The following is a 14932-nucleotide window of genomic DNA, read 5'->3' on the forward strand; positions in this document are numbered from 1 at the left end:
ATATAATATGTATTTTATCGAGCTAGATAAACAAGTATAAATAAATTTTTTATGTTCATTTAATAAATGAATGAACACAGACTAATGTGTGCTATGTTCGTGTATGTTCACAAATAACTTCGTTTATATGTTTTTTTTCGACTAGCTTATAAACTTGTTTACTCCATTCTCCTTTTCTTTTTATTTTTTATATTTTAAATATTGATGAAAGTATGAATTAAATTGAGCACATGGTGAATTTTAGAAGTCCAATATGTAAAACCTAAGGTGCTTAAGAACTAATGACAAAATTTAACTAATTTTTTAATAAACAAATACTAATTAACATGTCGATAAACGTTAAATGAACCGAACACGAACACCTTATAGATAGATAAACGGATATAAATATAATTTTAAAAATTTAAACGAACATAAACACATTCAAATACAAATAAGTAAATATTAATAAAATCTCTATGGTTCAAGTTCGATTCATTTACATCCCAAAACATTGGTAAAAAGTTTCAACCGTTTAATAATTTGTATATATTTTGCTTGCATCATTGGAAAAAATTCAAAACAAAAGGAATAATCAATTATTTGAAGTCAAAGAGAGTGATAAAATATCTGCATTGTATTTGTTTTCTTAAAAATATGTGGATACTATTTAATAGTGTTGTTCTTTTTATAGTTTAAAAATGATGAATTTAGTTAATCTTGGACCCACTTTTTCTAGAGGAGTGGGCCCATTCCACCACATAATACTATGTATATTATTAGGTTTATTTTTGGGGTTAAGAGTGGAAGAAAGTGCCTTCATTGGTGGGGTCCACACCCACACCAAAATTTGGAGAAAATTGAGATACCCCCACTTTGGATTTATGCACTCCAAACTCCCTTTTTGCTTTTTATTACAACGTATTGTTTCTTTCTTTTATTTTTATGCAAAGTTATTGCTCAAATTATATTTTTCATAAATCTAAGACGAGTAGAAGTTATCATCTATTCAATAATACACACATAGGCCATACAAAGGGTTGTGAGCAGCTGCATGTACATATACAGTTTGGGACCCACCCATCTGAGACAAAAGATAAAGGGTAAACTTGGAAACGTAAGAAAAATATAAACTATTAATACAGTTCTTTGAACAGGTTTGGGACCCACCAATCTTACATGACAGAGAAAGTTGTACAAAATTATTCTTCAATATTTATTCCATTGTGTTACTCAACATAATTGCAAAACAAGATTTGAAGTGCTTATTTAAAGTCATGTTCATAGTTATATTAAAATTAAATAAAAAATACTACCCTTCTATCTAATAGACTTTAGTGTTAAATCATTTAGGTCAGTCAAAAATTTTATTATAATAAATTATTGACTTCAGTAGTTCCTGCAAAAAAGAATGACGTTTGATCCCGGTAAAATGAGCAATCAGAATGGAAATGAAGACACGGTAGATGAGAGAAAAAATGGAGAGAATTACTCTCAAATGGCATGTGCAACACATATACATATACACATACATCCTTCAGTTGCATATATGTTCATGTCAAAATATTTGTCTACTCGTCTATTCTGGAAATTTCAAAAATCCCAAATGAGAAATAAAAATTAAACAAGGAAACGAGCCTCCATTACTCCCCACAATAGATGGGAAAGTAGGTGTTGCCCTCCTATTTCCCCCCTACAAAAACATTTTTTTACCACCACAATTAACAAGCAGCAGCAATACAAAAACCTCCACTGCTGTATCTTTTTCTTTTTTCCTGTACGGTACGTGATAGAGATACGAAGCACAAAGGGGTGCAATCCTACTCACCCGCAGGTTGTTTCTGCTCTGCCGGTTTCACCTGAACAGCACCGGGAACGGCATGGACATACGGCAAACCTGGAACAAGCTGATATGGCTTCCCAGATGACTTAGTAGCAAATTGAGCAGCATGGATAAGTCCCTGGGGTGTTATGCCAGTGGCAACTCCCTTCATATTGCCTGCAGCTGCTGCTGCCTTTGCAGGATCAGTGGTACCGGTGTTAGCAAGAGTAACTGGAGAACATAACGACAACATGGACGTTGAATTTGTTGATGATCCCGGAGGCTGTGCTTGCAGTTGCTCATTACGGTGTCTTTGAATGAAGTACCCACTTGGAGCTGTTGTACTTGCGGAGTGTTGAGCTTGGGCCTGCTGCATGTAAGCATTTGAGAAGAACAGCTGCGCAGGATGCATTGCATGCTTTTGATGCTGATGTTTCTGTAGCACCACCTGGGGTTTGGTACCCGTATTTGACGATGAACTTATGTGGGAATTTCCCAGGACCGAAGGCACACTCCTCCCACCAACAGGAGATGACATCTGACTAGGCACTGATGGCGAGTTCTTGGTCTGCTGAGATGATAAACTAGGTGCTTGACCAGCTTTGTTGGCGGTAGAAGCGGAACCTGTTGTCTTGGGGCTACCACCAGCACTCCTGGATATTGAAGTTGTGGGAGAGCCAACCATCATCAGAGGGGAGGGGGATGGATTGCTATTGGGAGGCTGTTGACTTTGTGTCGATTTAGGATTAGCTGCAAAAGAAATCTGTGTGTGGCATTGTTGTGACCGGGCTTGTTGCTTGGAAATATTTTTAAGGGTTGGTGAAGTTGAAGAAGATAGCGATGGAGATACTTGAGAAGCAGTTGTTCTTGCAGAATTCTTCCACTGAGAAGATTGAGCCGGACTGCTGCTTGTTTGTGCTATATTTTGAGGAAAAGCGGACAGAGCACTTGGAAATTTGGCAGCCATGGAAGATGAAGGGAGGTGATCAGAATAAGCACTTCCACTACTTGTTGCCGGCAGCTTACTTTGAGAAGCAGCAGCGGTCCCAAATTGGTGCGACTTCTGAAGCTGAAGCATTTGCTGCTGCTGCTGCTGTTGATTCCGCTGAAGTTGCTGCTGAGCATTAGGAGAATTTACACCACTAATCGAAGCTGGCATAACAGAACCTGAAGTTCTGGCAGAAGCAGAGCCAAGATTAATTGTACGGGCAGAACTATCAATAACATTGTTGCCTGGAAGAGTGGAAACAGACGAATCAGGAAGATCCGGCCTGGATAAGGCAATGGACTGCCCAGCAGTAGCTGAAATCTTTCCTGCTATTGCGTTCCTCCCTTCTTCAGCACTACATGCATTATTAGTTCCATGACTCCCTTCTTCAGAAGCATGATAATTCTTCATCTGTTGTGCTGTATGGGCAGCTACTGCCATGATCTGTTGATAGCCTTGCCTTGTACTCTCTGGAAGGCTTTGAAGAATTGCCTGATCTCGTGCAAAGGAAGAAATATCAAGGCCAGGAGCAGTAGTACCATTAATGGAGGCAAATGGCATGGCAAAAGATTGAGATGTAAGAGGCTCAACTCCAGGCTTCGAACCCAGCTGTTGGGTATGTTGCTTCTTTTCGCCATGGTTACCACCAGAACTGGTGGAACCACCCAATGACGCAGCAGTCATCAAAGTGAAGTTTGGAGATTGCAAGGGCATGGCAAAATTTTGACCATAAATATTCATCTTAGCACCAGATACTCTGCTATTGGCAGTGGATGGGCTTTCTTTGCCACCTAATTCACCCTCAAGGTGCCAAGCTTGGTGGGAAGCATGCTGACTTGGCTGTAGCTGCCGTTGCTGAAGCTTTGGGAGATGAGGTGACTGATTTTTTGGGGTAGGAAAAACTTGCAAGTTTCCACTGCCACTACCCACCACACTCCCATGAGGCCTCTGCAAATGCTTCTGGGAGGAGGATGCACCACTGGACATGCTAGGGTTCTGATGACCTTGTTGGCTTTGCTGTAACTGGATTGGCTGTTGTTGTTGTTGTTGCTGCTGCTGCTGAATTTGTGCCTGGTGAAGCATTTGGGAAGAATAGAAAGATCCGGGAATAAAAGGTATAGGCTGTGCATGATTCCCTCGATATCCGGCCGGTGCCCCAACATGTGCAGGAAATGGAAACGGATATGCATTATTATGCAGAATCGCCAAGTACTGGGTTTCGTTGCCTGGCATATTTGCATAGTTGAAGCTCATTGCCGGGGCTGCAGTTGCACCAGCTGGGGTGGTACTCACTGAGGCAGAATTAGATGTACTAAAAGTTGTGCTGCTAGCACCAGGAGATTTCACAGACGTGGGTCGGACAGATGCAGCAGCAGCAGCTTGTTGTTGGCTCAATGGGAAAATAAAAGCAGGGCCATGCTGAAATAGAACACATCGAAAAGAAAAAAATATCAAAACAAATCTTCAGCTGATATAATTATATCCTTAAAATATCAAAACAAGTAGTCAACCTAATTCGTGTTTACACCATTAATACCTTTAAATGATCCACTACATTGAAACTGTTTTAAAATTTTAAAATTTAAGATTTAATCCGCAGCATTCAATAAAGAAAAGTAAAATTAAATTTTTCATATAGTAAACCAAATTTTAAAGTAAACAGATTTGATCCATTAAACAGCCAGTGTGAACGGCAGTCAATAAGAATTTAAATTCTAAAATGTTTCCTATATTATTATATATAAAAAAAACCTTTACAAGTGTTGCGTCAGTTATACACATGTGCCTCCATAAAAACAAGATAAAGTTTAGATATAGAGTTTTTGCGCCACTTTTATTGTCTGATGTTAAGTGCAGGTATAATGGGATTTTATATGAAATAGGAATTTATTACTTAATAAATGACAGAGAAGGGAAGAGGTTTTCTCAGTCAAGAACATACCAGAATATTACTGGGGGACCCAGGGGGTAGAGCTGGCTGGAGCAGTATTTGCTTTCTCTGTGCAGCATCGACGGTATTGGTAGCAGCCTGCAAACTTTTATCTTTACCAACATGACCAGGGAATATTGCAAGACTCTGCCCCTTGTCCTGTACAGAGTTCACAGCTCTCCCAGGAATGTTCCCATTCATTTCTGAAGGGGGCACAATATTTAGATTTGTCTGTGGTCCATAGAGTGAAGCTGATCCAGATGCTGCTGACCAGAAAGGATTCATCTTCATGAATTGCTGGTGATAGTGTACATTACGGGCAATGTAGCAATGGGTTGCACATCTCTTTGGCCTTGGTTGATTAAAATGCAAATGCGGAGGCTGCAAAGACCAAAACTTTAAAGATAGATTAGAACCAAAAAAAAAAAAAAAAAAGACAGGCAAACATAAAGAATATAGTAACATGCCTGAATAGATGCTGAAGATACAGCATTCCCGTCCATGGATACAACACCTTGTTGAGGTGGCATGTATCTGTTCAGGAAAAGAAAAAACGCATTACTCCCACTATAACATATAAAGCAAAGGCTTATACCATCTAATGTCACAAGAAGCACAAAAAAACGATATTAAATCAACAATTTATACCCCATTGGAGGAAGTCCACCAGGCCAGCTAGCCAATGACATCGGCAAAGGTACACTAGATTGTGCTGATCCAATAACAGAAATCCAAATCAGAAACTAGAGAGGATAAGTTCAACAAGAAAATAAGGATAGGATAATTTATACCAGATTTCTCAATATCAGGCTGTTGATGCTGCAGCTTTTGAGCATGGTGATTGAACTTGTTCGCACAGACACTACCTGTGCCACTATCTCTATCAGGTTTCTTCAAATCATGCTGAAGATTAATATTACTTTCATTATTTAGAACTGGATTAGTTGATTCGGCATCTTCAGCAATCAGTTTGGGCTTCTTACAATCATCAGCTTCAATGAAGGTATCTTCCTTCCCGACTTTCACTCTTTTATCATCTTTCCTAACTGTAGACTTCATTTCCTGCACATGGAAGCAAACCAAAAACCATTAATGACAAGACATCATACAGATAGACATGTGACAGCTTGGTGACTCACTAATTCCATATCTCTGGTCATTGGTTTAGGATCTGAAGCCCCAAAATCAATCTCATCGTCCCTTTCTGGTGATGATCTAGATGAAGGAAGAGCCTAAAACCAAAGAAGAAAAAAACGGTGGAGAAACTAAGAATTCCATAGTCAAGAATCAATTAGATGGAGATTAAAATAAAAGAAACTTGGATCTTTTAAGTTTTAACAACAACAGTATTCATACCATCAGATCAATCTGAAATTTCTCTTCCCGCTGACTCTCAATCTCATAAACTGTTGAATTCCTGAAACACCAAAGCTTTCCAGACTTATAACACCCCCCATTAAAAAAATAAAATAAATGAGCAAAGGAAGCAATGCTCACGCTTTTGTCACAGTCACATCATCAAGCTCATCATCCAACCGGAGACCAGTGGAAGAAGGATTATTATTAGCAGGAGACGAAGTTCCCTTCATAGGAGATTGAGACCCCTCTTTTTTACAGATACCCAGATCTCTACTCTCAGATTCTTCAGTCAAAGGCTTAGAATCTGGTACCAAACTGATCTTCACGTCCTTCATTGGTTCAGCCTGATCCAGCTCTGATGAAACCGGTACGACTTGAGAAGAATTCATCAAATTTTCAGCCATGGATCCAGAGTTCTTCTCAAAATGGGGAGATGTAGCTTCAATTTTAGTAGGTTGATCAATTTCAACCTTAGTTGTAGTAGAAGAAACAGAATTGTTCATAATAGGGAAAATAGAAGGAGACGGTGCTATCGGCGTAGTTTCATCTTCGTACTTCACTGGTCTTGGTCTTTTCCTCTTTGGAGCTGCAAAAAATATACAAAACAGAACAATACCCAAATCAAAATCCGTCTCCCAATTGCTAAAAGAGGTACAAGCTTCCATTTCTTCTAATCTGGAAGTTACTAACCAATTGCAGACATTGGAATAGCGGAAGAGTTGGAATTTGAATGTAAAATGGAAGACGGTTGACGAATGGTTGATGTGGAGTTAGAGATAGGTGAAGAAACTCTTGATTTAGAATCATTACTGAGTTTATTCACTTCTCTTGAATCATTCCCATTTATATCTTGCTTCAATGGGACTTGTGGCTGCCTCATCAAACCATATAAAACCTCGGCAATCTCCATCTCAATCTCTTCTTGAGCTGAAGATGAGGATTTCGACGACAATTTAAGTGACCTTTGCTTTGCCCCGTTAGGCTTCTACATAAAAAAAAAACCAAGTTCTCGTCAATAATTTGAATCAATTGAAAACCCACAAAAGCACAGAACAAAAGATTAACCAGATAACTGACAATCTTCTTCCTCGCAGAAACATTGGAAGAAGATGGAGAAGCAGGAGCCAGCGACGGTGATGTTAGCATCGCAGCTACACCTGTTCTCACCGGCGAAGTTGAAGCTTGACGGTGAATATGTTCTCCACCTACTACACCAACAGCACCACCGCCACTTGATGCCCATTCATGAAACCTTTTAGTAGAAGCTGTAAAAAACAAAAATTAAAAGGAGAACACAACAAATCAGTGACTTCCGAAGTAGAATATGCTAACAAAAAGCTGAATTTCATTGATCTCTTCCATCTCTCTACCTGACCGAGCTTTTCTAGGAACCGACACGCCAATCATCTCATCGGCAGCCTTCCATGTAGACGTGGTAGTTGTTGTGGTAGTCATAGAAGGGCCTGTCGTTCTAATAACTTTCACCGGTACCGGAAAACTCTTCCGGTGCTGATGTTGCTGTTGATGGTGAATGGACAGAGACCCGGCGACGTTGTTTGGCGGAATCATCCGAACAGAACCTCCACCAGCGATGGTTCCCCCGCCTTCTAACTCGTCATCGTCTTCATCATCGTTTACACTTTCTTCGGAACTTTCATCAGCTCCATCTTCTCTGTTACTTATCAAACTATCCCCTCTTCTTCTCTTACTCGCTCTACTCAAGCGATCTCTTTCTCTTTCTCTTTCCCGTTCCATATCTCGCTCTCTATCCCGTTCCCGTTCCCTTTCTCGATCTCTATCCTTCTTTCGATCCCTTAAACGCGTCGTTTCTTGTAACTCCACCGGCCCATCATCCTCTGCACCGAACAAAAAGGGAAAAATAAACCAAACGAAATCAGAAAAACTCACTTTAATGACAGCAACAGAGATGAAAAGGGAGACCAGATCTGATTTAAATAACCTGGTGAGTCTCTAATAGAGCTACTTCTATGCCGCCGCCGAGAAAGGCCGTGTGTGGTGGATGCAACGGCAGCCATAGTGGCTCTCCTGGCTTCTCTGGTTCTATCCATCTCTGTAAATTACTTAATAACAAATCAGTTGAAACAGAAACACCAGCAATCGCATCACTCATCAGTGAATCGTCTCAAATCAACCATAGTACACCGGAAAACAGCGGTGCGGTGACTATCTCCGGCGAGAATCCGATTTAAATAGCTTTTTTCAAAGATCTGGTGTTGAAACAATCTGTCAGTCTCAGACTTGAAAGATTTTAGCTTTTTTTCTCTCTGCCCTTCTCTCCCTCTTCTTCTCCTTATCTCTCTCTTTCCTCTTTTTGTGCTCTAAATGTCATCTTCTTTTCGCTAGTTCACCCTTAATGAAACCCACTCCAAGCCTTAGTGAACGGCCACGATCACTGATTGCCAAATAATGACCGAATCTTAACCCTTCATTCCTCAACAGATCCAACGATTTCCATTGGGTTTAAACCAACATGGCAAGACCTCAACCGTTGATTAATTATCTCTTCTCTCCCTTAACCTTTTTTCTAAATTATTCCCTATTCGCAACGTGTCATTTTTTATTTGCCTTCCCACCTAAGCTTCCGTATTTTTCATCCCACTCGCTACTGATTTGGTAACAAATAATTATTTAATTTGTAATATATAAATATTACTATATATTTTTTATTTTATAGGGTAAATTACATATTTTTTATCTAACTATTTATACATTTTCTTTTTTATCATTCAACTATATTTTTCAAAAGTATACATAACATTACGCTTTAATTTTATTTTGATCACTCATTGTTAAAAAATTAAATGTAATATTAATGTATCATTATAAAATAATTACACATCATTATAAAAAAATAAAAAAAATATCACGTCAGTAGTTACGTTCATCTTTTAATGGTAAGTATTCAAAATAAAATTAAAATATAATATTATATATGATTTTAAAAAATAGATAATTTACCCTATTTTATATAAAGAATATAGTAGTAGGATTAGAGAGATGAATAATCTTGATCAACAAGGAATGGGCCCCTCTAGGATTTGCCGAAGCGAACGTCCTTGGTAGAAATGCTATTGAGTTTGACCATCTCAAGGTATGAGATGACGGGAAAAAATATATGCTTATAACCGGTCAATATTCATTACAGGTACATCGATTCTCGTTTGATATCATAAAACATTCTCCTTATTTAACTTTTTTAATATATATATTAATGTTAGATGTAATATATATTTTAATTACTTTTAAATTAAAAAATTTGGCTGTGGTGTTATTGTAAATAAAAGTACATGATCATTCTTATAATAGATTTATGTAGTATCGAATTTGAATTATTCGATAAATGAATCAAATATAAATAATTATATATATATATATTAGTATATTATTAACAATTTTTATAATATTTTTTTTTGAAATTACAAAAATAAGTCTAACATTTGACTAAATAGTTATTTTGACCTCATTCATTTGTTTTTTTAGTATTTTGGATTTATCATTTTTTGAGTGATTGGGTCTAACATTTTTTATATTGAGATAAAAAGATCATTCTGTGAATGAAAATAGTTATTTAATAAATGGTCTAGAATAGATATTTTTCCCCTAAAATGAAAACGTTACGGGTGAAAATACTCAAAAAATGGATTAAACTGAGTATTTAGTCAAATGTTATGGGTTGATTGAACTGAAATAAAATGTTGAGATCAAAATATCAATGAAATAAATATTAAAATAATTATTTAGACAAATATTAAGGATATTTTTTTATCGTTGTGCATATTTTTATTTAATTTTAATATATGGCTATAACTAATACATAGTACACATATATTATCGTTATAAATATTTATTTATGTAAATATGTATTATAACTGAAATATTATGTATTAAATAACAACAACAACAATAACAACAACAATAACAACAACAAAACCCTATTCCCATATGTAATGGGGTAAGGGGGAGGTAGGGTAGTAGGTTGTCCCCCAACGCCAGGTTGAGAGAAGCTTCCGTGGAGGACCTCCGGCAGTCAAAAAATTAAAAATAAAGATAAAATACAATGCATACTTAAATAAATAAATAAAATACGTAGTTGAACAATCTTCATATGCAGTCCTCATATGCACGTCTGTAATGGTAAGTAATCCCTGCAAATAAATCCCTGCATAAAAATATCTGCATATAGACAGAAACGTAAGACCCGGCCAAAATTATAAAGAGGAAACATGTTGAGCAGTATACACAAAATTCAACGATAGCAGGCTTCGAGAATGGATAAAGTCAAATGGGTTAGAACCTAAACTAAGGTAACACTACTCCGCTACCTTAGTTCTAGGCCTTCATAAATTCCAATGACAGAAACGTATAAAAAGTATAAGTAATGAAATTACTACAAAGGCATTAAAAGAAGACAAAGATGATACACGGATGTGACTCGCCCTACTCGGCTTCCCTGGTCTTAAGTCGCCATAATTTCCTATCAGAGGTCATGTCATCGGTAAGGGCTAAATCCTTCAAATCAGATCTCAAGCAGTCTTCCCATTTCCGCCTTGGTCTACCTCTCCTTCTGGTACCGTCGACTGTAATCGACTCTACCCTCCTAACCGCATCCGATGGTTGTCGTCTTTGGACATGCCCAAACCACCGTAGTCTTCCCTCCCTAAATTTTTCGGATACAGGCACCACCCCCAAGGACATTCTAATAGCAAAGTTTGGTGTCATGTCCCACAGCATCCTACCACATACCCATCGAAGCATTCTCATTTCTGCGGCCTCCATCTTCCTTACGTGATCCTTCTTGATAGCTCAACATTCTGATCCATACAGCAGCGCTGGTCTTATTGCCATTCTATAAAATTTTCCCTTAAGTTTTAGAGGTACCTTCTTGTCACACAAAACTCCAGTAGCAGCCCTCCACTTTAGCCATCCCGCCTTTATACGGTGAGAAACGTCTTCATCTACACCCCCATCTTTACGTATCATAGACCCTAGGTACTTGAAACAATCCTTTGAGGGGAGAACGTGTCCTTCTATGCATATTTTTACATCTTCATCGTTTTGGTTCCCACTGAAGTTTGAACATAAATACTCTGTCTTTTCAATATTGATCCTTAGACCTTTTTCTTCCAAAGCTGTTTTCCAAGTAGACAGTCTACTATTCAGCTCAGTTTTAGTTTCAGCCACTAAGACAATGTCGTCAGCGAAAAGCATACACCATGGCACACCGTCTGGTGTCGCACAATAGATGTCATCCATAATCAAAGCGAAGATGTAAGGGCTAAGAGCCGACCCTTGGTGGAGTCCGATTTCCACCGGGAATGCCTCGGTGTCACCAACTGTAGTCCTGACATAGGTAGTAGATCTACAGTACATATCACGAATCGCGCGGATATAAGCAGTTGGGATCCTTCTCGTTTCCAATGTCTTCCAGATCGTATCGCGGGGAACGCTATCATACGCCTTCTCAAGGTCAATGAACGCCATGTGAAGATCTCTATTTTTTCCCTATATTTCTCCATAAGCCGTCGAAGTAGATGAATCGCCTCCGTAGTAGACCTGCCTGGCATAAAGCCAAATTGGTTTTCTGAAACCCTAGTAATATGTCTCAACCTAGCCTCTATCACCCTTTCCCATAGCTTCATGGTATGGCTGAGTAGTTTAATACCTCTGTAGTTGCCACAACGTTGGGGATCGCCTTTATTCTTATAGATTGGTATCACCGTAGACTCTCTCCACTCCTCTGGCATCTTGGCAGTCTCTAGAATAAAATTAAAGATGTTGGTCAACCACTTAACTCCCTCTTCTCCTAGGGCCAACCACACAGTGATAGGAATTTGATCTAGACCGACAGCTTTGTCCCTTCCTATCTTTCTAAGAGCCATTTTGACTTCCTCAAACCCAATCTTACTTGTAGGGCAGTCAATGACCGTTGTATGATGGTCGGCTGACCCATCAACGGTACTATCTCTACAGGGAGAGGCACCGTCATTAAATAAGCCAAAGAAGTAACTACCCCAAACCCTCTTAATATCATGATCTTTCACTAAGAGGACACCATTGTTGTTCTTAATAAACCTAATGCTACCTAGATCCTTTTTCCTATTCTCCCTGGATTTTGCAAGCCTGAAGATGTCGTTTTGACCTTCCTTAGTGTCTAATCTCTTGTACATTTCCTCGTATGCCTTATCCTTTGCTTTAGCCACCATTTTCTTGGCTTCCCGCTTTGCCTCCTTGTATCTTTGTTTAGCTTTTGATCTTTCTTCGTCGTCAGTGCATTGTAACAACTCCTTGAAGCAAGTTTGCTTTGTCTTCACCTTAGTTTGGACTTCGTCGTTCCACCACCACGATTCTTTATGTTCCTTGACCTTCCCTATCGACAACCCAAGGGTGTTTTTGCCTACCTCTCTGATGGAATCTGCCATATTTTTCCATAACAAATCTGCATTTTTTGAGTTTGAAGTTTCAAAACTTGTATTAGACAAAACCTTACTCCTAAAGTCATCAGTTGTGGCTCCATGTAAGTTCTTCCAAAGGATCATAGGTTTACCAAGCTTAGCCCTCCTATGAGTGCTCTTCCCGTGGCGAACGCGGAACACCAAAACCAACAATCTATGTTGTGACGCGCATGCCTCTTCAGGGAACACCTTACAGTCAGTGCAAGCCCATCGATCCCGATTTCGAACCAGGATGTAGTCGATTTGGGTACAATGTCCACCGCTATAGAACATAATCAAGTTCATATCTCTCTTGTTAAAGAAGGAGTTTGTGACCACCATATCGTGTGCAACTGTAAATTCAAGCAACGTACGCCCCTCCTCGTTCCTACTACCAAACCCGAAACCCCCATGAACACCGTCATACCCGTCGGTTCCCCTACCTACATGGCCATTGAAGTCTCCCCCTATGAAAACTCTTTGGTCCTCCGGAATGCTCCTAAGGACATCATCTAACTGATCCCAGAAGCAACGTTTCTCCCCCTCCCCTAGGCCAACGTGTGGGGCGTACACTGAAAGGACATTCACCACTTCCGCTTCTATAATAACCTTAATCATCATAATCCTATCCCGATATCTATAAACTTCAACTACATTTTCCTTGAGCCTAGAGGATACCAAGATACCCACCCCATTTCTAGCGTTATCTACGCATGAATACCACAACTTGTACCCATTACACTCTCTGGCGCGAGCCCCTTTCCACCTAATCTCCTGAATACATGCCAAATCTATTTTCCTATTACTAAGTACATCGGTCAGTTCCAGCAGCCTAGCATTTAATGTGCCTACATTCAATGAACAAACTCTAAGTCTAGTCTCCTTGACACCACTCTGTCGAGCCCTCCCCCTATACGCCCTATGGAGTCTAAAAGAAGGACATGACCTCAAGTGATCATCTAGAGCCAAAGCTATGAGGAACTATAAAAAAAGAAACAAAAAAAAGACAAAATATGCACCAATAAAGCTCTAGAAAATTAAGGGGTACTAAGAAGCCTAGTTGGTTACTAAAAAGGATTTTAAGACAAAATAACACAATCTTACTTAACTTTAGGGAAAAGAAAATAATAAAACAGATCCCTCAAACTATTAGAACAACATATATAAATACAAATACCCAAAAACATATCTAATAAGCTTAAAACTCGCAGAATCCAGTGTGATCACGTAAAAATCACTAACAAAAATATTTTAAGACTAAAAAATAATCAAACTTCACAACAAATATTAGCAAGGAGAAAAACAACAAAAATAAATTTTATTTTGAAAACGAAAAGTGAAAATAGCAATCGTGCTTAATCACAGAAATGAAAAACCCAGAAAAAAAATCAACATGTATAGTTGAAAGGTTTACACTTGCAAGTAAATCTTAATCAAAGAAACACAAGTTTTTGTCTAGTTTCTGGAAAAAAAAATGGAAAGTACATATCTTAAGAATGAAAACCCACAAAGAAAACCAATAGGCAGAGTATAAATATTGCCACTAACAGGTAGATCTGGGTGAAAAAAAATGAAAAATGAAAAATCAAAGTTGAACTTAAGAGAAGTTAATAAATAGGATGATAAGCAAAGAGAAGCAAGAAAAAGAAATACAAAACCGATGATGCCCCAGCTGCTGCTACAAATAAAGATGCTCCGGAAGAGTCCTGTACAAAAGGATCGCGGCAACAGCTTGAAGAATCGAAAGAATTGTCATATTCTTTGATATATTTTATTATTAGGTCTTTGATATTCATTAGAATTATAATTCTATATGGTATCTACTCATTATGTCAGTAAATGTAAAGCTTAGAAAAAAAATATTATACACATTTTGTATCAATAAAATAATACATATTTTTCTCCTTATAATTCAAAGGAACTGGGAAATTAAGGTGACAAATAGCAGACTGCATGGCCAAACTCAACCGACCAGGGAAGCTTCTTGTGTCAGTCAGATTATGGATGGTAAACGGACGGGTCGGGTGTGGATATCTTTTCCTCCATTCTCATACACATCTAATATTTTCAAATCCACCACCCATGATGGGTAAATTTTTTCAAATCTACACCCGCCCACACGGGTGCATTCTCAAATCCATCCCCACACCCACTACCCAACTGGAGACGTGCCCGGCTAGACCCACCTGACAACAACCTTAAGTTATATATAAATAACAAACATAAAACAAACACGTCCATTAAGAAACATAATAAAATAAACCTAGAATTATCTGAGTTAAGTGTTTACATAGATCTTAAATTACATAAAATACCATAATAAAAAACATAATTAAAGCCTAAAAACATAAATGACAAACACATAATATTTTTGTTCTTTGGCACACATAAACGACAAACCC

General features: G+C 38.3%; 1 protein-coding gene across 3 annotated transcripts; it reads right to left on the minus strand.

Annotated features, from left to right (window-relative positions):
• Positions 1-1451: 1451 nt before the first annotated feature.
• LOC120212722 (protein TIME FOR COFFEE-like) lies at positions 1452-11731 on the minus strand. Of its 3 annotated transcripts, none has more exons than XM_039210939.1 (13): positions 11721-11731; positions 8039-8388; positions 7449-7934; positions 7144-7343; positions 6769-7063; positions 6217-6664; positions 6076-6136; positions 5859-5951; positions 5511-5781; positions 5368-5431; positions 5187-5253; positions 4732-5100; positions 1452-4208 (listed from the first exon to the last, which is right to left on the minus strand). In XM_039210939.1, the coding sequence occupies exons 2-13, from the start codon at positions 8145-8147 to the stop codon at positions 1800-1802; spliced, it is 4872 nt and encodes a 1623-aa protein (XP_039066870.1). In that variant the 5' UTR covers positions 8148-8388; positions 11721-11731; the 3' UTR covers positions 1452-1799. The 3 variants fall into 3 exon arrangements, with proteins under 3 accessions (XP_039066870.1, XP_039066872.1, XP_039066871.1); XM_039210941.1 differs by lacking the exon at positions 11721-11731 and having other exon boundaries at positions 5511-5585; positions 5703-5781; positions 8039-8436; XM_039210940.1 differs by lacking the exon at positions 11721-11731 and having other exon boundaries at positions 7156-7343; positions 8039-8436.
• Between the last annotated feature and the right edge of the window lie 3201 nt (positions 11732-14932).

This window comes from Hibiscus syriacus, unplaced genomic scaffold (genome assembly GCF_006381635.1).
Source record: "Hibiscus syriacus cultivar Baekdansim isolate YM2019G1 unplaced genomic scaffold, ASM638163v2 tig00110015_pilon, whole genome shotgun sequence".
Classification (NCBI taxonomy): Eukaryota; Viridiplantae; Streptophyta; class Magnoliopsida; order Malvales; family Malvaceae; genus Hibiscus; species Hibiscus syriacus.

Excerpts from the sequence above, each read along its gene's own strand:
- LOC120212722 (XM_039210939.1), bottom strand. The coding sequence starts at position 8,147 with ATGGATAGAACCAGAGAAGCCAGGAGAGCCACTATGGCTGCCGTTGCA. Across the intron at positions 7,935-8,038 it reads CTCTATTAGAGACTCACCAG|AGGATGATGGGCCGGTGGAG; the intron begins GTTATTTAAATC and ends TGTTCGGTGCAG. Across the intron at positions 5,101-5,186 it reads TATCTTCAGCATCTATTCAG|CCTCCGCATTTGCATTTTAA; the intron begins GCATGTTACTAT and ends TGGTCTTTGCAG.